Genomic DNA, 26310 nt, shown 5'->3' with positions numbered 1-26310 from the left:
CATATTTTTGATGACTGCATTTCTTCAATATGATTTCTGGTCATTTGCATAACAGATCCCTCCTTCCTTCCTTCCTTCTTTCATTTGTTCGCCGAAAAGCGTTACAGTCTGTGTCCTGGAATTCGGTATTGAAGATACGAGGAATAAATTAGTTAACCGATTTCGCAAGAATGAATTCACATCGAGTGGTACAATGAGGGACGATGGTAGCAAAGTTCCGAGGGGCCACTTAACCACATAGGTGTTCATACCGTCAACTACTGACTGCTTCTTGGAGAGGTCAAGTCAACGGACATTTAACAGACAGCTTCCGGAGGAAACTGTCTATGTCGCATTGAAAAGCGCAGAAAGCAAGGACTCCTATTGTACAAAAGGACTTTCCTTTGTAATAAGAGAGTCATGCGTAGACTCATGGCCAGTGGGCAGGGCAGAACACAGTGACAAGCGAACAGTTGGCACATGGCCACAGCTCGGTTCTGTCATGTAGTTGTCTGGTTGGTGGGTTCACCGAATCGATCAATTTTAAGATGAAACGCCTCGCACACTGATCAAAATCAAAGAGAAGGTAGTAAACAAACAACTGATCGTCTATTTGCTAACGGAATAGAGCAAGCAATTTCTTGTTTCGTTAACAAGAAATCATCATCAAAATGTGTGGGCAAAGCAGATGTAGTTGCACAGTTAAGGATGTTTTTTTTTTTTTTTTTTTAAGTTGGTTAGTTCCGTCTTCGTGCAGACTTTTTTCAATATCATTTTGCTTTGATGATTGGTTCGCATCCTGCAGTTTTTCTTTCGAGGATTGTTTTTTTTTTTTCATATATTTCTCGTCGAAAAGATAAATAAATTTTGCAATAAAAAGTCTTCGTAACAAAACTATCATTACAAATTGTAAAATAAAAGTAAGGATGGAAATCCTACCCTTCCAGCATGTACTTAATTACACAGGGCACTTTTTTTACCATATTATTTGCAAATTATAAATGAAATTCTTATTAAAATAAGCTGCGCGCGCGCACACACACACTATTCTGCCCTTTCCCTTAAGTGATGTGGCGTGACCAATGTTTCCCAGAAATTGAACAAATGTAGGGAACTTCTTCAGGTATTTACAACTTTGTTTCCTAAATTATTATTATTACTAAGAAGGGTGGGCGCGAAGAGGGATTGAGAATTACGGTTTTTCGTAAGTGTTGTCACGAAAACCCACGTTATAGTGATTATCGTCTGGAGGAGATGAGAGAACGAGGGGAAAAAAAAAAGTCAGGCGTACACGACTTAAATTACGAATATGCTAATGGCCGAAGTCACTTAAAGCCTGTCATTCGTTTAAACTGCGCACATTAGATTCTCTACTCAGAGATCCATCCAAGACGATCCATCACCGTCTCCAGCTGCTGTTTTCTTCCCGCTGTTCCGTCCTGTTGATTTGCTGTCGCCATCGTACACACAGTGACAGCTACGCGTTTCCTTCCCTCCATATTTCATCAGGAAATGACGCAAAAGGCAATTAGGCTGTAGAGTTTCCGTTGTGTGAGTGAGTGAGGCTTTGCGAAAGTGTTGTTTTCTTTTCCTTGTGGTTTCCGTTGTGAGTGTTTCCACAAAAAAACGACATTGGGCAATTTCTGTTGACGACGCAACGCTTCATCGTCAAATATTGAAGCGATAACTCAATTACTTTTCTTAAGATGACGAAAAGAGGAGGAAGAAGAAGAAAACACCTCTTTATTATACCACTTCCGAATAACCTGTAGACAAAATCCACTCACAAATGAAACGCGAAATAATTACTTCGGGGTTTAAATGCCAGCCAAAACCGTGTCGTAACACAATTCAGCGCCACCTGCATCGATTTACTTTCAACTCCGGAATGGTTGGAGGAAGAGGAATCCCTCCGAACACCCTAAACTTGTGAAGCAACGTGAATCGTAACATTTAGGGGGATGCGCTTGGTTGGCAAACCGTGAGAACATGCACGTGCACGATGAACAGCCAGATCAAATAAAAACGTGGGTGGGACAGAGTTGAAGAGGTTCGGAAGGTTCGAACTCTTCCCCCCCTCCTTCCGGGAAGGAGGAGAACAACTCCACACGACACGCACTTTTTCTCCCCTTCTCGCAGGAGTAATATTACCCATCATTCCAATACAGAACTTATTTTGCACAGCTTACAGAGTAAGCGGACACTAAAGGGGTTATGATTGCTTTCACACAGCTGCAGTACTAAACGGGAGATCGATGTAATAGCACTGCCAATCAGTGAAAGATCAAGAGATATCCTTTCTAAGCATGGAATTCCACCCGCACTTATCTCACTGACGATTGCATTTCGCAGGCAATCAACAAAAGGAAGTGGGATGTATTGTCAGCTGACGTTCGATTTTTTCTTTAACCTTCACTAGTGCTCAGTCTCCATCCGGTTTCCTTCCTTTAGAGCTCTTAATTACAATTCGGCGAAAAGAATTAGCCAACACGCACACACGTGTATGCGCATGTCCTTTCACAAAAAATTTAGGAAGTGGTTAGAACTTGGGGGAAAAAAAAATAATAATAATCTGAGCGAATTAAAAACAATTTTTGTTTTCCCCATCATTCCCTCCCTCCCCACGAAAAGACGAGCCCATAAGTATATGCAACGATATTCAACTTTGTTTTGAGCCAAAAATATATAGACGGGAGTAACAGATAAAAGGCATGCAGAACTGGGCATATAATTAAACAAAATCATCTGAAAACCGACTGCGTCAGTTATTCGTTTTCAGAGAGGAAAAAACGTGTCTAATGTACTACTCAATAATTATATTTTGATCAATCAATTGCATAAATATATGAAGGAAATCAGAACGAAAACAATGTTGCTGTGATGCCATATTTTGGCATCACAGCATAAAAGCGTAGGGCTTTCATGCAACGTATTGCTAATTAATAACATTAACAACTGAATTATAAATGCAATGAAATAATGAAAATATACAAGAGATATCTCGCCAATACTGGGCTGGATTTGGAGTGGATTTAATATAATCCATCAACGGAATGCATCTCGAAAGTTTCAATGACTTTAAGACTTTCTTTAGGTGTACACCTGATACCTCTTTTCAGTTTCAATTTTCTTCTTTTTCACTTAGGGACTTCTGAAGTCCAGTTTTACATATCAAACTAGAACAGACGACCAACTGTGTTATCCACTGACAAATTTCACTACGAAACTGGTTTAATTGTTCCAGTTATTGAGTATTCAAGGTATCCGTCAATCATCCACTGCCCTCACTTTTTCCAAACTTTCTAAGTCTGGATTTTTCCCATCCATCTATCCCTTTTTATTAATTCTAACTATTATCCTCTTTGGAAAAGGCTCGATGGAGGTATATTATTTCCAAAATAACCACTGGGAAGAGTTTTACAACTGTCCCCAATTATACGTCTTCCCCTTCAGTTGGCATATAAGCAATTTTCAAGATTAATAAGGAGTTGTTAAGGTAACGTTTATTTCTGTTCAGCAAAGTTATTCATCAAGGCCTTTAAGCACAAAATTTGAAGTTCAATATTAATTCGCTCTGCTAATTAGCATAAACAGAAACTTCGATACAATTGCGCTTAAGTCGTGTCTTATAAGCAAACACAAAATTGTCCTCAATGTACAACGTAGTCTACGTTCATTTAATGTAAACCAAAGCAAATCCCTATAAAAATGCCAGGATGCTTATTTTGAGTCCGAGCGAGTTACTTCATATGGATCTGCCCCCTTCAATTAATTACTGTCATTAAAGGAAATTCTGACTAGACAAAGGAAAATGTAGTTTATTGATTTTTCGACAGTCAGTACTTGCGATTTTTGAGTGATATGGGAATCTGCAACATCTAATTATGCTCCAGAGATGTTCGGGGTCTACCACTTGACAGTGACTGATTATGGGACCTAATTAAGAGCACGAATAACTGAACAGATGTTCGAAGCTATTAGTTTCCCTAGCGCTGATCGGCACTGCAAGTTGATCTCTGCTATCGGTGATCGACTTGTAGTGCGCTGGATGAAAGAAGACAGAGAGATACGAAAAGCGTTGTGGTCTGCCTCCATCTTCACTGGGTGCAACTCCCGAGTGATAATTAGCTTAAGGATAATCAGAGGCACTTCGGAATAGAAAAACTAATGAATGTCATTAGAAAACAATATTTAGCCGTACTGCATCCAAGAGTCCAATTATCAACTCCTGCTGTTCCTGTCATTAAAAATAGGGCGAAAGTCACTGGCTCCATTTCGCATGAACTACACTATTTAACGCTCCACAGTTTTAAGACTTTGTGGTCAAAGAAGCGTGCTTAATTATAAAATTGATACTGTAAACTTTATCTCTTTGGTGGGTCACTCCCATTGGGTGATCCTAAATTCGTCATATAAAGTAATTGAACTTTATTTTAGTATAAAGTTCGATTCCTTAAACAGCAGGTGAAAAAAATGTGCAGGGATAACCGTGTCGCATAAAAAAGTATTCCTTTCCCCTCCTTTCACTAGTGCTTAATACAAATAATCATGAATCTCTCTTCACAACGTAGTGAAGATTTTTAGTGACCACTGAGAAGGTATAACAACGCGAACGTGGTTGCTAGAAATAAGCGGTTCGCAAATGTAATATTTTTGAATTATTTTACAGTACCTTCCCATTTTTTTTTCTCTAGCTGTGTCTGGAATGATAACAAATTTAACTATTTTCCAAACTGATCAATAGAATGGTATACAAAATCGAAAACACGAGCTGATGAGTAAAATTTTGTAGCAAAGGAAAAACAGAAGTGACAGGAAAATAAATAGTTTTCTATGTACGACTTTCCTTTAGGTTTTATATTACTGCAACCGGGAATTCTCATTTCTTTTACGAAAGTAATCCTGTATGGCATAGAAAAGCCAATTTTAAAGAGCATCCTTTCAACAAAATAAATTGTACGAATGGGAAATTTACTTTATCGTTAGATTCGCCAAAAGTAGTAAAAGCTAAGTCCTTGACCACAGCTAAGTCTACTTAAAAAAAAAAAAAAAAACTCATTTGATTACTTAGGTGGGAAGCACTCAAGGGTTGTTTTTAGAGTCTGCATATTAGCAAGCAGCAGTTCGAAAAGCCCTACAATATACAGACACCGGACAAAAAATTAGTCACTTGTGGTATTAAGGACATAATAGTTTGAAAAAATTTACAACATTGAAATTGAAGCAAGAACTTCTGCAAACAATTAATCAAGGATATCATCAGCCAATTTGTGACAGAACACTGTGGCACCCACTGGTCCCTGAAGAGGATGCGGTATTTTGTCCATTTTGGCAGACAGTGATTGTAGTACTGAGGTCCACCACGTTTCACGCTTAGTTGGGGCCTACCTTCTCATGGTGTAGGCCGCCCTCCATAGCCGAGTGGGCAGGAGCGGGAGTGCAGTAGCACACGCTACTTTGAGTAGACCGGGGTTCAAGCCCCTGACTGCTGAATACGGCCGATCTGCCAACCCGCACTGGACCAGCGTGGCAGATTATGGTCCATTTCTCTTAGCATGAATTGTTGAGGAGGCTTCCATCCTGCAGTGGGTTGATAATGGCTGCACTTTACTTTTACTTTTTACTTTCTCATGGTGTAGCCGGACACTGGATAGGCTTTCCAGGTGATCGCATTCCTGGTGACTAAATGGACAGAAACAACTAAATAACACACTGCACAAACATAACATTACACACACTTCTGGCCTTTTACAGAGTTCTGTATTCATGACAGTGTACCAATGCGGAACTGAACTGACATTCTGAAGCCTCTGAACATAAGATATTATACATACAAGATAGAACACTGTGAAGATAATTGCCTAACATAGATATTTGGAGTAGGGTCTCTGTTAACCGTCCTATTTTTATGCCTTTTAGCCCAGATTAACCTGGAAAAACGCAGGCTAATCTGTGCTAAAATGCATAAAAATTGGAAAGCTGTGATGTGCTGAAGAATCCAAAATTTGTCTATGCTCTAATGATACCAGGCATCGAGCTCACAGGAGAACAAATGAGGCATTTCATCAAGACTGTGTGTAAATGTGGACATGTGTATATGTATAGGGTGGCACCTAGAACTGTTCAACTCCGCCTCGTATCTCTGTAAAGAACAGTGTCACTACAAATGGGCCAGATGTGTGTGACATAGGTTTGTGTGTGTTCTGTTGTTGTGTCTGGCCGCTTGGCTACCCAGAAGCATCAGTCACCTGGACAGATGATTCTGGGTACTCGTCCACACAACGGGAAGGTGGGCCAGTTCCAGTAGAGCACGTAATGTTTCAAAAGAGACTGACCCACCTAGTGATGCCAAAAGGTGGGCCAGGATCCTCTGGGGCCCATTCCAGAGGAAAAGAAAGGAGCAAGAGAGGGAAGGGAAAAAAAAAAAAAAAAAAACACCCAACCCGTGGTGCTGGTTGAAAAAAAAATTATATAATATAATAGATAAAATAAAACATTAGTGCAAAAAAAAAGAAAAAAAAAAGACATTGGTGTTAGTTGGAATAAAAAAAAAAAATAATAATAAAAAAGTAAATAATAAACAAATAAAAAAGCTGGTGATGGTAAAAAATAATAATAAAAAGGGACTGGTGCTGGTAAAAAAAAAAAAAAAAAAAACCCGGAGTGGTTGACAAAAAAAAAAAAAAAAAAAAAAAAGAGAGAGAGAGAGAGAAACGTAGTCTTCAATAAGACTCTTGTATCCAGGATAATTCAGATGTGGAACTGGTGACCTTTAGGATCAATGCAGTGACAATTCTTGCGTACATGAGCCATAGAAGAAAATATATCGAATTGTGATGCAATTGTGCTTAATTCACGAGTAGCCCATCACTGCACAGAAATTTCTGAGTGCTCCCTGAAATGCATGTTTTTTCATCCAGGATAGCAGAGAAGCAAACTACAGGGGTGTTAAAATTAAAGTATCCCTATGTAGAGGGCTCCGGAGCGAGTTGTAAGGCTCGTACTGAAGAGAAATTTGGACAACAGGTACAATAAAGAATGCGCTCGCCATTTATTGGTAAAAAAAAAAATAGCTACAAAATTGGTGACTATATGGCGCGTAACTACCTTAGTTACGATTATGCAAATAACTTACGTTATTTGGGGCGCCTCCCTAGCCAGGTGGGAAGGAGCAGCAGTGCGTAGCACACGCTTCTTGATTAGACCGGGGTTCGAGCCCGTCACCACCAAATATGGAGGATGTGGAAAGGTCAGGGAATGACCACCGCATATCCCTGGAGCAATATGGCCTTAGTTGCTAATGCTCCTAAGAAACAAAAAAAAAAAAAAAAAAAAAAAACCAACTTACGTTATTTGCATAATCGTAAGTTATTGCCACAGCACCACTACTGAGCTCTACTGTATGTATAAAAGCAAAACAGTCTCTTCAAAATCATACAGTAGATGTTTGCCTGCACTACAGCAGCAATGCCAACAACTTTGCAGGAAAAGGCGCTATTAGTGAAGCTGTACTATCAGAACAGTGCAGCTGCGGCTATCAGATAATTCCGGCGTCAGAAGCGCATAAGGCCCACGTGGACTATGACTGTTTGTGTGTGTCCGCAAAATGATTGCGAAATTTGAAGCGACAGGGCATCTTGGTGTTCAACCAGGTAGAGGTCGAAAACGAGTGGACTCCTCTCGTGTTGAAGATGTGGCTACGGCCGTCGTGGATTTATCAAGTCAATCTCCATGTCGTAGCGCAGGCGTTTCTCGTGAAGTGGACATGCCGTATTCCACTGTAAGGCTAGTAATGCGTCAGGTGTTGCGGTACTGTCCTTACAAGATGCACATGCTACAGCAGCTAAAACATGTGATGCAGATATTCGTTTCACATATGCACTTCAGTTTCTGTCGCGAATGATAGTGGATATCACTTGGCCATGGAACATCCTTTGGAGTGATGAAGCCCACTTCTGCTTAAATGGACAAGTGAATACGCACAACATTTGGGCAAGAGAAAATCCTCGAGTTATCCAAGAGGTCCCGTTGAATTCTCCAAAAGTGAGAGTGTGGTGTGGATTTACAGCCACAATCATGATTGGGCCATATTTTTTTGACAGGTAACACCGACTGGACCCCGCACCTGTTCCGTCACTGGACAGCGATATTATGATGTTGGCAAATTTCGCAATACCAGAGCTGCAATAACGTGGGTACCTTCAGGATACCATATTCATGCAAGATGGTGCGCCACCCCACATCCACCGTTGTGTCCAAAGATTGCTAAGGCAACACTTTACAGACGAAAGGGTCAGTAAAGTGAAGATTGCTAAGGCAACACTTTACAGACGAACGGGTCATCAGCCGTTGTTTCCAGACATCTTGGCCACCCCGATCACCGGACCTCAACCCCATGCGACTTCTGGTTGTGGGTTTTTTTTTTTTTTTTTTTTTTTTTGAAGAACCAGGTGTATCGGGAAGGATGTCAAACTCTGGCAGATCTGAAGGACAGCATTAAACATCACGTGCTGGCTATTCCAGTTGACATGTTACGTTCTACTGTAGAAAACGCTGTTCTTCGAATGGAAACTGTTGTTGACCAAAATGGAGGATACATTGAATGATTGTAGCGCTGTTGAAGTTTGTATTGCTACAGCGACATATAGTGACAAATTTTGTAACTAATATTTTTTTTTCCAATAAATGGCGAGCGCATTCTTTATTGTACCTGTTGTCCAAATTTCTCTTCAGTACGAGCCTTACAACTCGCTCAAGAGCCCTCTACATAGGGATACTTTAATCTTAAGAACCCTGTATTTTCCCGCTTACACAGGTGTATTTGGTGGATGTACGAGAGAGAGAGAGAGAGGTGATGCTTTAGGAATGTTTTGACTGTTATGAAGTGCTAATAATACCCTACTTGAAATACCGCCTTGTGCTGAACATTAAGGACACATGATTTCGATGCTCCTGTATATTCAAGGGTGATAACTATCCTGGTTCACAGGGCCTCTGCTATTTTAAGATGGCGCAAAGAACACGCGGGAACAGTACAGAATTTAAAATTCGCCAGCCAAACAGTCACCAAATTAAATTTTATAGAGAACTTCACTTCAATGGAAAGTGAAGACAGAACAACATTCACGAATTTGAATAAATTATGGGCTCAATTGTTTTCAAAATGGCTTAATATCAATAAACTATTTAAGGGGTCTAGTTTAATCCCCACCAATGAAAATTCACATTAAGCGAAAAATTATTCAGATGACTATTCTGTCACCCATATAATTTTTCCGTCCAAATCTACAAACAGGCAAATGAAATTACGAGTGTGGATTTGAGAAGAATATTCTAAAAAGGGCAGAGGGAAATAACAGTCTTAAAACTATTCATTGCAATAATTGGATAACTCGCGCAAACCAGGGAGGGGAAAGGAGAATGAGTAGCAATATGCGAACCGGAAAATCAAATATTTGATTTGTTTCCTACAGCAACACTAGCAAACATACTTATGTGCTTCCATACACACGACTGCACATGCCTACTGAAACTCCTAACTCAGGGAGGTGATTGTTGCCTCCCCTTTACCAATTATTCTTCCCTGAAACATTCGGGTTAATCGATCAACTACCACATGCCATTTATTAACTCAAACGGTCGGAAAGTGTGTGTGTGTGTGTGTGTGTGTGTGTGTGTGTGTGTGTGTGAGAGAGAGAGAGAGAGAGAGAGACTCAGCTGCAGATGGCTGTTTTCTGTGGCCCGGGAGACCCATATGGAACACATCCTGTTGTACACGTTGTTAGTACTCCTCCACGGGGACCGATTGTTCGTAGCGTGAGTGCGGAACTATTTATCTGCTTTTTTCTTTTTTTATAAGGGGGTTCCCGTGTGAAAGTACAATAAACTGAAACGGGAGAGGGGGATCTCAGTTGGATCCCAATACGTTAGAAAACAAAAAAAAAAGAAAAAAAAGCCGCATCATTTGAATAAATGAAATGGAACTAATTTCTTCAAATCCCCCACAGAGCTACAACGTCATTACACTTTTGCTGAAAGTGTAAGAAAGTTAATTCAAACCGCTGGGGACGAAAAAAATAAAATAAAATAAAATGAAAATAAATGACAGTCATTACACAATATTAAACGCTCTCTTTACTATTGCTGAATACTTTCGCATCTCATCAATCGGTATACCGCAATACCATCAGAAACGCCCTCTATAATAACTTTTTCGGCATGGTGTTTCGGCCATTTTTATTTTTCATAAACAGCTTGGTATTACAGGTCTGCCCCAAAAGTGTGTTATTGTAAGAGATACGCTAAGGATTCCTTTCTAAATACAAAAACAAAGCCACAGTACGAATAACATCATCTTTACCTGTAAACCGAAGCTGCAGCCTCCAGTTCAAGATAACAAAAGTTTCGCATTACTTAAATGGATACTGTGCAGGATTCTTCTTCGAACTGTAACTGAATTCCCTCTGTAGGGTTAAAGAGAAGGCTTCGGATTTCTTTGTACCATCCTCACACAATATTATTCTTTGTCAGAAATAAACGAACGATTAATGTTCCAAATGCGGCCATATCTAATATCCTTGAGATGATTATTATTATTATTATTATTATTATCCACTGATTATAAAATTATCACGTTCATTGACACGTGGTTAAAATACCTGGTTTGCGGATGGAACATACTCAAATAGATTTTTATCAAGCTTTACCTGAAGATGTACCACTCATTTCCTCACTACAGAAATCAGAGGTGAATTTAATTTGCCATAGACAGACCGTTCCACATCACAGTTAGATAACATTTATAAACAGTCTACTTTTAATTCAATTGACTAAAAGAGTTCATCGACAAGCGAAAAACATATCCGAGCATAAGCGCTGATATTTGAACAAAAGTGTTATAGGTGATCAAGAAATAAAATAAAAAACTTGAAAGCGTATTGCAAGGTCTGATGGCAATATAAATTATTCAAAGTACAGTTTTTAGACATCTCTGAAACAATTCCGCATTTATCGAACACCGGTACAATCGCTTGCACGAAAAAGAGAGAAAGAAACATCTTCCCTTTATCACATCACGTTGTAACTTCGATTCTCATTGGCCAGTATGCAGAGATGAGCAGCAGTTTCCACCTGCTCTATCGCTGGACGTTTTTTTTTTTTTTTTGTATAGCGTCAGTGAACCGTTATACCTGCTAACAGATAATTTCATTTGCCCTACCTCGTCATTCCAAAAAGGCGCATGCGCAGTATTATCGATTCTACACCAACTTTTGCTCGTAATATTTTGTGGCGTATAATTAAAATTGTCAGCCGGGTTTTTACTACCAAATAAACTCGCTCGAAAGGGCTTTGACTGCGTGGAAAGTTATCATATACATGGGATAGTTCGAATATTGTTAGTAAAATACACAGTTATGGTGTCTGCTGGGAGCTGTACTTTAACGTTGTATGATTATAAAAAAAAAAAAAAAAAAAGAGGAAAGCGAAGCCATTGTTCGCATTTGGCTATCTAGTTTATTCAAATACATAAACATTTTTTATAAGAAATTACACGGGAATAAAGTTAGTGGTTGCTGTGTACGGGAGACGGTTATAGTGAAGCAAGCCATTTAAATTTCATAACGTATATTCACTTGGCTTTTTTTCATATTCATGGCTGTATCGTAATCATTCATAAAGCACTCTACGATTAATGTAACTGGAGAGCAGTTATTTTCTCCACATTTCATAAAACAGGTTTGCATCAGCGTTTATAACGTTCAATAAACTTAAAATTGTTCTTGAAATGTGCTTGAGCGACAGTAGTTTTATAAATAATGTAATTGGAATATCATTATTTTTATTTTATTTATTTATTATATATATATTTTTTGTTCTTTTTGGTTACTCTAAAGATGTTTTTGCAGGCCACAGTTACTTTAATGTCAACTTACAACTTTCCCCTGGTCTCTTAACTTTTCCCGCTATTATCCGGTTTCTATTTGAAGAACAGGAGTGTAGACAAACACGTTTACCGCGTAGTGGGTGCATTGCAACTAGCAGCTATTGCTAAGAGATAGTGGCAAGCAAAATTACCTCCGCGGAAACTTGATATTCCGAGCAGTTTAGCCCAAAGTCAATAAAGAAAGAAACCTTACAACCCTAAGATCGAAGTTCACAGTGCGAGTTTAGGAACAGCCTACTTCCGTTGAATTTGTCTCTATTGTTAAGCCAAGTATGACGCCAATGTCGCGAAACCCCTCCCTTTTTTTTTGAGAGTTTATCTCGAAAACAACAGATAAATACAAAAATTTAAATTTCTATTTTTGTTAAGCTAGAGGTTTGTAAATGTTAGAGGTTAAAATAGGTAAATTGTATGAGTTTGAAATGAAAACGTCAGTCACCTTAAATTACAACGAATGCAAAAAAAAAATAATAATAAAATAAAATTAAAAATAATAAATAAAATAAGAAATAGAATAAAACTGGCAGTTATTTCTTATGTTGGAAACGCTGAGCGCATGCGCTGCTCCGACCACTGAGGTTCAGTCCGTAGAAATAAATTTCTAATTATTAAATAGAGGTTCGCACACAGCTCTTAACAATAATGATACTATTAGAAGATTTCAGGTGTCACCACGATCAGAAGAGATCATCAAACACCAAATTGTGGCAAATCCGTATATTGTAATATCCGCGAAATAGACCTGCAATAAGAAAGCATCCCATAGTTTATTCCACGGTAAGAATCAGGTGGAGTTATTAGTAATTTCAGGGGACAGAGCGTAACCAAACTGCACTGGGTTTTTTTTTTTTTTTTATTAGAAGAAACGGAAATTCGAAACGATTTTAGATTCTGCCATGTTTTGTATCCAATCACCAGAGGGGGCGTTGGCACTTAATTCATCGGTTGGGTGTCAGATCGCAGTATAAGCGACTTTGTCAGCTCAAGTTTCACTTCCTAGCTTAGAGCGTTCAATGATTGTTTCTAGCGTTCAGCAAAGTTTTATAACCACAACTTTCGTTGTGGCTATAAAAAAAAACATTTTCTGATTCTTGCATTTTTAATTGCCTACGTTTTCATAAGCCAGAAATAGCCGAGTGGTTAATGCGGAGAACTGTAGTACGAGAGTTCGAGTTGACCGTGGTTCGCTACTGCTAAATACGGTAAAGTTCTTGCGCTCTCTGTCTTTCCTGATACTATGTCGCCACCTTGGAGTATAAATAGAAAACTTATTTTATTTATTCGTACAACGTTGGTAATTTTAATTCAGTTAGCCATCAATTCAAATGCAGTTCCGGTTTTGTTAACATAACGCCCTTATGGTGAAATAAGTGAAGATGAAATAAGAACTAGATCAAACGAAAACGGAAATTTTTCAATTATTAGAACTATAGCTTTAGCTGATTGCGAGACTTCGGGGCACTAATTTCTTACATCTAAAGTCTCTCAATTGGTTCTTAAAATATTAATCACGCTTCCTCTAAAAAGGGCTGCGTCCACAGTTTAAGAGATAAACGAGTTCAAATTCGTAATAACTTGCACCCCTCTCTGAAGTTTAGCGCCCAACACTGTTTACTGACTCCAGGTGTCAATGTACCCAACTTCCTCAAGATATTCATGCCCACCTGTCTAGAAATTTTTGTAGACAAGTGCGCAGTGGCAAAAGAAATTCTTCTGGAAGGTCAAGCAACGTGCCACGTTACCTCCACTTTGCCAAATAAAAATAATAAAACGGCACAAATATGGGATTGACGTAAAACTACGGCGCTCATGGATTCGTTAATAGTGGAAAAATTATTTTTGGTAAAAGTAATATCAGTTGGTACGCCTGTGTCTGCATTCAACTGCTATCCGGGAGGAGAAAAAGTGAGGCTCTACATTGCATCCTCTCTACAGTCACATAGCTAACAAACAGAATAATTCACCGACGAATACTTAGTAATGCATAAATTAAACTTCCAATAATTTAAAAGCTAAATAAGGCTGATTATATCTTATCAATTATGCACCAACCAATAAATCAATACTCTAAATTTTCCACACGTATGTGTGTATATTTTTTGTAAATGTACATAAATAGTATTAATCTCAGGGCAAAGGAGAGTTTCCGCAGGATCGTTCCCAGGGGTTATATACACCTTAAATTTAAAATGCGCCCTTTTATTGACAAAAGTTTATTTTGCTATTCTTGTGACTCGCCACCTGCATATTGATTACACAATTCCCACTCATCTGAACGGTCCTAAGTTGTCGATTAATGAAAACGGAATCGAGTATTGGGTGCAAAATGCGTAATATTTATTTTAATAACAGTTGTTATCGAAAACAGTGCCGATCAACAGTTATGGCTAGTGAGCGACTCGAGTCATCTGATGACTCGAATCACTAATCAGGGCTGTAACGACCTAGCTGTTACTGCAACGATACTGACAACAGATATACCAATGCTCCAGTTATAGCAAAATTACCACACCAACTAAAGCCCATCTCCTCTAACTTCGCACTTTCCGAAAGTCTCTATCAGGCTACCGTATCATCGCATCCTTCTATCCATCCAACCCATTCAGAAACTGTATAGCTGTCACAAAAATTTTGCATTACCTTTCTGCCAATTTAAAAATGCGTGTAGCTTAATTTAATAACAATCAATTTCAGCGGTACGTTGTCTGCAAATTAAAATGCGAGTAGTTTTTAAACGTTCGCTGTTTGAGGAAGTGGGGGGCTTATCTCAATCATCCAAGTTTTCTTCGAAATAACTTCTGTATTTCATATATACGGAATTCACACTTTGGTGCTGCCTTTTTCATGTCAGTTGCCCATAATTTCCATCGTAATGCGGAACTACTTTCTATGGAAGTGTCAAAAGTCAAGTGAGATGGATAATACTTCAAAATTATACGTACCAACAAATCCAACTAGCGTTGCCAACAGTCCAAGTTTTCAACCGAAATTATTTCTGCAAGAAGGTATCTCTAGCCGGACTACCACTACTTAATTCGGATAAAAAATCGAGTCAAAACCAGACAAAGGTGTCGTCTGAGGCTATAGTTACGCTGACCTTTGATTTGTACGTGCGAGCCTTACAGTTACAATGCTCTAAATTTGCTGGCTGCAGGCTACGCCGCAGGGTTGTCACTGTTCCATTACTAACATTTTCACACTCTGATAAAACACTTAATATTGAAAATAAACACGATGCATTTTAAAATAAACGAGTTGCATCAGCGTAACCAACCCACTCCACTTTAAAATGTGACCACTGTCAGTTGAAACCGATGCTGCTTTAAACTGGAAACATCTACTTGGAAGTAATTGACGGGAATACAAGAAACCGGAAGTTGTGGATAAACCAAAACGACAGCTGTCTGCTCCTTGTGAGGTTACCTGGCAATGCTAAATCCAACTCGATTTGCCAGAAATTCGATTCCTCTGTGGCATATCTTAAAACACAAAATTGAAGAGCATCCGACATTGTTATAGTAGAACTGTGTTTAAATATCATTCCTTTTTTGCCAAGACACGAAAAAATCCACAAAATTTCGGAAAAGAAAACAAAGTGAATGATCCTCAGGCTTTTCGAATTAGATTAAAGCAAATTTTGTACAGTTATAACTTGTAGTTCCATTCAGAGAATTTTATGGAAGGCGATACAGACAATTACTGAGAAGTGTTGCAGGATGACAACTGACAGTGTAAAAATGTTTCTTAATTCAAATCGAAACAAACATTGTTTAAATCTTTATTTAAATAAAATGGAATCGCCCATTGGTTTTTCTATGGTCACAGCAAACTGTATGCCCGCTCTCGGCTCCAAAAACAGTCCGCAACTGAGATAGAGAGGTGTAGGGAGAAGGTCAGTGGTAGTGATGGGAGAAATCACTGGAATGGATTATCGAATGACTATTCTGTTGTAGAAAAAGGGAACACCATTTAAGTGGAAACATACCTGACAAATTGAATGCTACAATTATGAGTATACCTGGCAAGGTGTGATTCTGCTACCTGAGTGCCAACACACCCTAATACCATAAAAGAGACGCGCCGTCACAGCCACCCAAAGCATGAGTGCTACTTTCTTAATAAACAGAATTAAATAAGACAGGAAACTAATAAGTACTACGTCTTCAAGAGGACATCGGCGCTTGTGAACTCCGAACTGGATCTTATTCAATTTATTTATTATGAAAGTAGCTCTCTTAATTTAGTGGGTGTGAGGGTGCGTCTCTTGGGCGAGGGATCGTGCGTTTGCGCTGCTGAAGATTGGTGTTTCTTTGTCTTATGATTTCGCTTTATTAAATATTAGGATGTGTCATGGCACTCGGATAACAGAATCACACCTTGCCAAGTATAACCATAATTGTATAATTAATTTGTCACATTTGTTTCGTGGTAATTAATGTTACCTTTTTCTAAAGAAAAAAAAGGTCTGAAACATAATCAAAACACGTTCATCTCCCGTTACATATTGATTGTGTAGGATAACATCTTGTTGTTATCCACATAATCGACCAATTAGGCAGTTTTAAAACTGCTTCCAATATTCAGAATGAACAGAACGCACTAAGAAATGCTGCTAAAATTACAAATTCATTCGACTGTTTCAGAAACAACTAAATAGTTCAATAATTAATTTCCATTTTGTTACGCTCAGTTGGTATGCAATTACAGGTAGGCGTATACGTTTTATTTACCTAACACCTAGACCAACACACCACGATCCGTCTTTCTTTCCCCTCCCTCCAGTAATTTCACATTTTCACTAGAGAGGATGATTCTTCTACATAAAGTTACTTGTTCCTTAGGGCAGTTTGGGCATTAATTCTCCTAGGCATCCAACGACGACTCGGATTAATGATTCGAGAAATTTAACTCGAATTCGAGTTAAATTTCTCACTTACTGGCCACTATTACTACGATGTATGATGACTTTTTTCGAAGTGACTAGTCACTTTTCTGTGATGACATTCAGTCATCGAGATTTGTTCTGCCCATTCACTACGGATTTGGAACAACGTTTGACTGAAGTCTACAGTTCTTTCCCCTCCTCATTCACTACGGTGGACAAAAGTATTCCTATATATTCAATTAGCTTGTTTTGGTAGTTATCTGCATAAAAAAAAAAAAAAAAAACTTGAGAAACTTTAGAGCATAAGCCCCAGATCCATTCCAAACTCAGCTTAACGTTTTTAAAAATAAAGTACGGAAACCGAAATTTGCTTTTCGAAAGGCAAGTGTTTTACGAAGCATTAATTTCTGACACTAGTTGACGATACCCTCGTGTGTTGTCTCATTGATGGCAAACAAATAAACAGCACTTCGCCTAAGAGAAGTATAATGCTGGTTATTTGCAATGAGGCGATCTAAATCAGAATGAGTGGAAGACTTAAAAAAATAATAATTAAAAAAAAAAAAAAAAATTTAACACAAATATTTTTAAACTGCATACAAGAAAGAAAAACAGATTTAAGGAACAAATGAGAAAAAAAAAATTAAGTTTTACGGCTCAAATACAAACAGAATAATTATGAGCAATATTGCCTTTAACTTTTATAAAAACTGCTTTTCTCATTGAAATACATTTTTGCACTTCATCGAGCAATATAAAGCTGAAAAATTAACAAAAAAAATGAATTTATTGGCAGTTATTTGATCAGAAAAGTAAGCAGCCTTTAAATGGACAATTTAAAACAATATGCTTCGCAACAATTTTATAATCTCGTCTTTTCAAAGATATATCAATCAGATAGAGCAGTGACGGCCATGTTTTTTGTTCATGTGACAAAACTATTTTGAAGACCATCATGCTCATGGTGTATTTTAAACTAAAACATTCTAAACATTCATTTTCACTTATTACATGAGCGTCTATTATTATAAGAATAATTATTTGAAAATTTTCAAGTATTTGTATAAAAATATAAGAAGCATATGATGGCAACGAAGTTAAAAACTATTTCTGTTTTCCCTAGAATCACGAGTACAACATGAATGCGACTATGAGAACACGCACAATTTTAAACTTGTTAATAATTAATAAGTTGAATAGCATTCGTGTTATTTAATATTTATACAGGTTTAAATACAATTATAACAAGGTATAAACGTCTCAACTTTCCTACAGTGTTAGAAACCAATCGTATTCCCGTATATAAATAATACAACTACAACAGCTATTACATAAATAGATACCAATTTTCTATTCTGAACTCTTAAAATTATGTTCTTACGACAATTCCTGCTATTTTAATGATGATTTTTTATGCATATATTACGTAACGGTACATTCACAGGCCAGGTTGCCTAACTGGGTCGTATTTTGCACCGGTGTAAGATATCATGAAGCCTAGTCATATCTGTTGTTTCATTTATCAATGCATACCAGCAAATTACGTTATTATCAAACACACAAACAACAACAAAAATTGAAATGCTGATGCAAACCAAGGAATTTTAAAAATTGATCAAAACAAGACAGATTAAAACAATAAACCAGTTTTAAAGTACACTTCGACTTAAATATTCACCTGACAAGTAATTATCTCTTCTCTGTCTGCTTGTATCACAGTGATAATTAACAATATGTGAGCTCGATAGACATTTAAGTGTTTAAATTAAAAACCGAAACTCAGTCCTAGTCGAAATATGCGTGATCAAAGTTATGAATTAACACTAGCTTTTTGTAATGCCCAGGTGATTTTACACCCTTGATGCGCAGTCTTCTATCCTAGTTGTAAGAATGACCCAAGTTATAGATAAACGGTACACAAGGCGGACACCTTCCTGGATGTCAGCTGTAGCGAAATAAAACTTTAACCTACTCAAACGAATGGCCTTGAACAGGAAGTCGGACGAAAAGCGCACCAGAAAACTTGTCCGTGACAGGTTAGAGATGCTACCCTATATCAACGGAGGATGGAGGGATGCTAAAGGAGGGGGGTATCCTTGTTAACCTCCTGGATTAGCCATAAATTCTTACATCATATAAAAAGGAATTTCGGACGCAAACAAAGAAATACAGAAAATAGCAAACCTCCTTTTGTTTTAATTTCCCAATATAAACCCATATGGAGATAAAGTTACGAATATAATCCAAAATAAGTAAAATCCATACCTGTAGGGGGCACTAGTATTATATGTCGATGGGCTATTTTCGTGCACAGTAACAAGCTGCAGGTGCAAGTGCAAGCACTCGTCAGATGTACCGGTTAATAGGACATACATTATGTCGGCATTACGAGTACGTTAGCGTAGCTTCGATATTCTTTGCCGCTGAATTTATCGGTAACATGACATCCGGGTAGCCTTTTGCTTGTGACGTCAACTACCAGCTAGTAACCATCGCAAGATTTAAAGACGCAGAACCTCAGACTGATTGAAAACAGCTGTTTTGGAGTGACTACAAGAGTTCCCTACGAAATAAGACTGTACAAGAAACAGCGACTCTGACGAGCGCACACAAACAACTTGTGGATTCTTCGAGCAGACGTTCGGTAAGGTCATTAAATGGTACAAAACAAATCCGAAACGGCCTTTAGTAATACTGTAAGTAGAAGTTCGCTAAATCCAGTGCATGCAAGACTTCGAATGACGATTAGCACACTATCAGTTTAAACGATATTCTGATACAAGCACTAAGTGGTTATAATTTATAGTACTTGAACCTTTTCAAAAGTCCGCATAGCGCACTGTATAGCAGAAACTTTAAACTCAGTTAAAAACTACTCTTTGTACGTGTATGGTATTAACGTGACTAAGTGATGCAAGGAAGTGGGCTTTTCTTAATCTGCCCAAGTTAAAAAAAAAAAAAAAAAAAAATTAACTAGCCAGTTCCGCATTGAACTTTTCTAAACCCTCTACCTCGACCACTTGCCATGTAATTATATCAGTGTACCACAACACACTGCCCAACAGTAAATTTCACGAGATCCAATCATCTGTTACTGCCTAAGATTTTATATTTCTGGCCAGTGGTTCTTGTCTGTTCTACCAGTGAGAACATACTCTCTCGTTCCTTTTACTATATTTTCAATCAGGTACCCTCTTCCTAAGGTGTCTACGTTCTCAAGCTTTGCAGACCTCACCTTCATATGGACATCGATTCGAACCTTGGCCAATGTGGTCTCTTCTCTGAACCTGCTCTAGAAGATTTTTTTTTTTTTTTTTTTGTAGCCTCCAGACGAACAATATGTCTCACTATCATCTTATAGAGAGATCCGACTACGATAATCAGTCTTTTTCATCCTGACCCACTTTAAACTCTTCTCCCCATAGTTTTAGTTTTGGATTTCGATTTCTGTTCCCCAAGTGAAAAAAACCCACATATTTAGAAGGATTAAAAATTTATTTGCCATTTTTCGGATCATATCGAGAGAGAATCTTTTATTGCACCACCTTCAATTGTGACAGTTACATGATTGGATCGTGTTGCAACGTCCCTTCACGGCCAAAAGGCCATGGAGTTAATACTTATAGAGATGATAACAAGCAGATATATTACATAACTAAATAAATTGCCATTAAGTGATATAGGACATAAAACAAATTAAATGAAATAACATCAAGTGACATAGGTCATTAATAAGACGATACAATGACTTCCATAATGGCCTCAGTAGCTGATGCGCCAATAAAACCCAAACCCAAACCATAATGGCATTAGGTTAGACGAAAATATTAAGATGACATAAAAATTACATTAAATGAAATTACATTAAATAAATATTGGTGTAACGCAACATTTAGATTAAATTAACAAAAAGACACTTAAAAGTCCCGATTTTTCGTGTTCGCAGCTCGTGGGAGAGAACAGAATGAACAGAGGCAGTTGATGCACACACCGCTGGCTCCATTCCCGGTATGTTCAGTAATTAATCGGAGCATTAAAGTGGCGAGTGCAGGGCATGTTGGCTTGGATGCGATGAAGAGAAGGCTTTTCATTTTGCAGATTGCCCGGACAGTCGTCGACTATTCCTTACTGGAGGGAACCTGGGGTGAATTTGCATGTCACTAGATTGCTTCGAGGGCGCCCTCTGTCTATGCTGAGTGATTGGTGGGCATGGGATGTGTGGGATCCAGAATCCTCTTCCTATAGTGTCGGTTAACAGCAAATTTCTCTAAATCGGCATCGATGCCCCGAATTCTTCCGAGCATCGGGTAGGGTAGGAAGCTATCTGTTAAGTGGAGGCGTGAGTGCAGAGGGCAAATTGTTGGGGTGGCTCGGTGCTGGGCAGGTGATCTCTGTGGTCTCCAGCCACAGAGATCCCAGAATGAAGGAGATGTGATGAGGCCGGTCAGAATTTTTATCGTGATTACCAGTCTCCTTTGTTCAATGAGAGAGGGCAGCCTGGGAATTCCCAGGGCCAGGGCCATTTCAGTCGTATGGGCTTGGGGTGGTATCCTGTGTTTGTAGGTTACCCACTTGACGAGCCAGTACTCTGTTGCCTAGACGGATTTTGTGTTCGTGGGTGCTGCCGACGCCCAGATTTCTGCTGCATGAAGTAGCGGGGGGGGGGGTATATGATGGTCCTGACATTTTGTTGCGGTAACCTTGTCTGAGACGTAATGAAGGTGCTGCTTCGCTCTCCATTTCAGGTGCGCCGCTCGCCGTATGAGTTTTTCGATGTGATGGTTAAATGTCAGCTTTGTGTCAAAAATCACCCCCAAATCTAAATGACATGAAACAGAAAGTATGGATACTACAACCGATCCAAGTTATTCTGAAGCAACAAAGCCTGTTCTGATCGTTAAGTACCCTTCCTACCTGGCGCATTATAGCCTTAGTAGCTAATGCGCCAATAAAACCAAAAAAAACCAAACCAAACCCTTCCTACCAATAAAACCAGGAATTCTCAAATTTTGCGATAGGGCAATCCCCTCGTTCCCTTCAAATGAATAAAGCGAATGATTTCAGTTGGGTCAGAGTTGGACACTTACTTTTAATAATTAAATTTTAATCTATACATAAAATTCACCATAAACAAGTTAACGTAAGCACTGCGTTACATTTTAGGTGCATTAACAAATACTAATTAGCAGTAAGAATTCATAATCTATAACAAAAAAAAAAAAAGCAAAACGCAAAGATTTTATGCGCGAACCGAGAAAATTTCGTTTCTGCGCATGCGTAACATGCCCACTGATTCCTCCAATCAGAGCATGGCAATAAACCATACCAGTGCTACAGCTACAATATACGTTATATGGATAGACTACGTGGCACATATGAACAAAATAAATGATTGTCGAATTTCTATTGGTCCGATTTTAATGAAATTTGGGATGACATGACAAATCTTTCTATTGGGCTCAAATATAAAATTTCATGAAAATCTGTCCACTAAAAGAGTCGAGTTGTTGGATGCGGCAGGGAGGACATGGTGAAGACAAAAGGCTTATGCATATACGCTTATGCCTAAAAATGAAGAGGATCCTTGAAATATATGCACAAGATCAGTTAATGACACGCAGATAAAAGTATTACGATTAGCAGACGGGCAGTCTGCTAATCGTAATCCCACCACCCCAAAGTCAAGGTACTCTTTTTGTAGTCAATCTTGTAAACTCCTCTGACGCTAACTTTTCAGGAGTAACAGCATATTATTGTAATAACATTGGCAACAAACCATCTTTCTTCATTTGATTTTTTAACTTTTCTTTCGAAATTTGAGTCTTCTGACACGCGAGACTCTCGCAACGAAGGACAGGAGGGTCTGCTCTGGGAAAAAAAAAGTACGGCTTAAATACGGAAACACATTAAGCTAGGAAAGTTTCAGGATCACTAGAGAGTTTAACAACTGATAATAACAGTCATTTAATATTAACGTTTTTGCTCGTCAAATAGCTGCTAGTTTCAGTTACATTTTTGGTGATTAAAATCGTACAAGTGATTTACCATTACACGAAAATGGTAATTACTCCAGATAAAGCGACTAAAACTGGCCACTGACCCGATATCTGCTAATTGCACTAAACGTACTATCAATTTTGGACACCACTTGGTCGCTGTTTCGGCACAATATTTCACTACAAATTACTCAGTTACCTGCATTCCTTCTTGGTACGTTCGCGGAGCAATCTCGACATGGGAAAATATCCACGGAATTTAGGATATCTGCGTATGAAGTTCACTTGGACACAACCTTAGTAGCAGAAAAACGTCCGCAGTTCTCCCTGCACTGAAATATTACGCGCAGCCATTAACAACAGTGGTAAGAAGCTTCGAATATTGATGTATATCTAGGCTATCGCAAACCGGTCGGCGTTCTTTTACTAGACACAGAAATAAATAGGTCGAAGGGAAGATAACCACAGAAAACTTTCCGTAGGTACTTCGCTCACGTGCTTCAAAACAAAGGTGTTTGCGGAAGGGAGAGAACAAAAGGATTTTCCTTTACTGCAGTTTTGGAAGGAAAACTGCGGAAAATTTGCAAGTCCCAAAGTGTTTATTGTCTCGTATTTAAAGTGGTCACCAAATACAAAAAAAAAAAAAAAAAACGAACAGATAATTTGACTTGCTAAAATAACTCTTCTATTTTCACCTGTCAACCCATCAGCTTACAAAAGATTCTATTACAGAGGTTTCCGGATATATCTTCTTTTCTTTGTTATGACCTAAAATATCTCTTGAGCGATAGTACGTGTGCAAAGGGAACAACAGTAGAAACGGAAGTCGATGATATAAAGTCGACCTCGGCTGTACTTCCTACACGAAGGCCCTTTATGTGGGCAGTTTTTGCTAAGTGCCAGTTTTGACCAATAGTGTTCAAAAATGCAGCAATCAATCCGCCTTGAGCTTTTGCAAATGACAGGCTCTTGTATCGTGATGAAAGATGTTAAAAAGGTAGCATGTTATACTGAGCGGCCAGTTTATTAAATACGCCGCTGTCATCCAAGGAATCGAATACTCCTTCAGAAGCAGCATCGCATCTGTACATATAAAACAGTCAGATACCGAGGAATCAGTGTGCACGAACTACGTGACTTTGATCGCGATATGACAGTCGGCGTCAGAAGAATCCATGGTACTTGACGAGTCCCGGTTCCAGTTGTTCCATGCTACGGATTGTTCAGAAATAGCTCCAGGAGCATGAGGGTGAATTTACCATATGGCTGGAAAGCCTGGGCTGCCCAGCCATGGGATATCAATCCATTTGAAAATCTGTTAGACGAGATGGAACGAGCTGTTCACGCAGGGATCCGTCGCCTTGCAATCTTTTGCAACTGCAGGATGCGACCGGGTTTGCATGGGCCAGCATTCCTTATGCCCACGTGCCACAACTTAGGCTATTTTGAAAGATACAGGCGGTGCTTATTAGCACAAACTGATCATTCAGCAATTATATCCCACATTATGTATCACAATAAAAACAGCGTACCACAGTATCATATTATGTAAAGGCAGTAAAGGTGGACTGGTGATAACGTTCATTCTGAAATCCAGCAGGAGTCTGGCCCCGAGGCTCCGAATGGAAGCCAGAATGCTCTTCTGCCATACGCATCGGTAAGATCATCTACACACGTTAACTACTTTCTGCATGACAGTAAACTTCGAGGGTGCACGAATCATTTTCCGTACCGAAATTCCTTTTGAAAATTATTTAAAAAGAACTTATTTGTTTAGATGAAGGCGATGCAATTTTCCGAAATATAGAGGTAGCACTTTAAATATCGGCTTCAAAATCAATAATAAAAACGAGCAGCACAAAAGTAAAAATTTGTTCAGCTTTTTTATTCGAAAACTAATATGAAAATTCCCCTTTAGTGTAATCGAATACTGTATGTACGGATTCAGATTGCACTAAGTAAAATTATATTAATTCCAAAAGGCTTTTTATTTGAACTTTTCTTCAGGTTGAGGTTTTTTTTTAATCCATTACTCTAGGGAAAAAAAAAATACCCCACATCCTAACATCCTGAAGTATACATAATATCTTAAAAGAACAGCACATCCAATATTTGCTCTTTTACCTCTGTGGATAATGGAATTCGTAAAACTTCGAATAAAAATTATCACCCTCCCCTCCTATATTCTTTCTCCGTATCTGGTATACACACTATAGGCAGCAACATGGATCGTTTCTACCATATGCTCCCTTCCTTTGCATTTCTGGAACGGGACATTCTATCCAAGAGTCACGCTTCATTTATCGCACGTGACGTAGAAAAAGTTTTTTTTAAATATATTCAGTTTTTATGTGTTCCTGTAATCGGTAATAAATCAGTGCAGGAATATGCGCATGACAGACAGCCTCGTTATTCCACACAGTATACATTAAGGAAGGGAAAAGTTCAAACATTTGGAACTTCCTGTCTTGTTTCGGATCCATCACATCGAAATAACTAAAGCTGAAATTACAATTTTTCCTCCTTTCCATTGCTTCTTTTGATACGTGAGACTAACCAATATATAGTCCCATTTTGAAGTTTGATTTTGATGTATGCGAGATGGTTGTGTTGTCCTAACAAGTATTAAAAATATAAAATACTGGGCATTAGAATTAAGTTCGTATAAACAGTTAAATTTTATTATATATATTATTATTTTTTAAAGAGGCGCATGCACCTCAACATACAGGAACTGAAACCCTGACAGAATGAAACACATGATACAAAATAAAGAATGCCAACTTCTGTGTTTAAATGGCTGTTGACTCTTCCCATTACCTTTAATGATGTGGAAAAGATGTGGGTTAAATGCCTCCAGCCTTGGGTTATGACAAGGCTGCACTATTACATAGTGGGACGTTACGTTCCCAATTTCCAACAGACAGACAGACAGCCATCTTCGAAACAAGGATAAGAGAAACAGAGGCCAAAATAAGAACAAGGCAAGTTTTATCCTCGTTGAAAGGAAGACAATCTTTCCACACCAGTTTTCTATATCCTCGCGAGTTCGACTGAAACATCTGTCAAATAAACGCAGCATTTCAGAACCAGAGTTAGCAAGAATCTGCTTTAGTTACCAACAGAGTTCGCGTATTTGTGAAGGTGAGGGGTACTCATTGCCTTTCACGACGACTATTTATTTGCACACGTCGCACACTTACTCTCTTACATGGGTCGGGGCAATTTCCTTAGCAACCGAGCAAAAATTTCTCGAGTTTTCTTTTGCTGGTAAGCTGTCAACTGCAGAAATGCCTCATCATTCTTCCTTTGTTGTCTCTTGTCATGTTTTGCATGCACGTTCTCTCATAAATAACGCTACGATGACCGCCGAAACAGAAACTTATTTTTCATTTTCACTCGCTGGTTATGGATTGCCTAAAAGCAACAAAAGAGGTGGTAGTTTTTGTTTTTTTTTTACCCCTTAATTTTTTAGAGTAAATAATTCTGAAAATTAAGTTTATTAC

At 38.4% G+C, this 26310-nt stretch overlaps 1 protein-coding gene across 4 annotated transcripts in view; it reads right to left on the bottom strand.

Annotated features, from left to right (window-relative positions):
* The window catches only part of LOC150078149 (IQ motif and SEC7 domain-containing protein 1-like), a 317006-nt gene that overhangs the window by 149507 nt on the left and 141189 nt on the right, over positions 1–26310 (bottom strand). Inside the window, exon 1 of one of the 4 annotated variants that reach the window (XM_090384957.1) lies at positions 19074–19197. The exons of the other annotated variants lie outside the window; for them this stretch is intronic. Coding sequence (XP_090241083.1) covers positions 19074–19183 — 110 coding nt within the window. The 5' untranslated portion in view covers positions 19184–19197. Of the gene's footprint in view, positions 1–19073; positions 19198–26310 lie in introns of those variants that run through there. 4 annotated transcript variants of the gene reach the window in all.

Source organism: Mastigoproctus giganteus, chromosome 11, assembly GCF_048544385.1.
Source record: "Mastigoproctus giganteus isolate SK-2022 chromosome 11, ASM4854438v1, whole genome shotgun sequence".
In the NCBI taxonomy this organism is placed as follows: domain Eukaryota; kingdom Metazoa; phylum Arthropoda; class Arachnida; order Uropygi; family Thelyphonidae; genus Mastigoproctus; species Mastigoproctus giganteus.
This window is presented reverse-complemented; position numbering and strand designations above follow the sequence as displayed.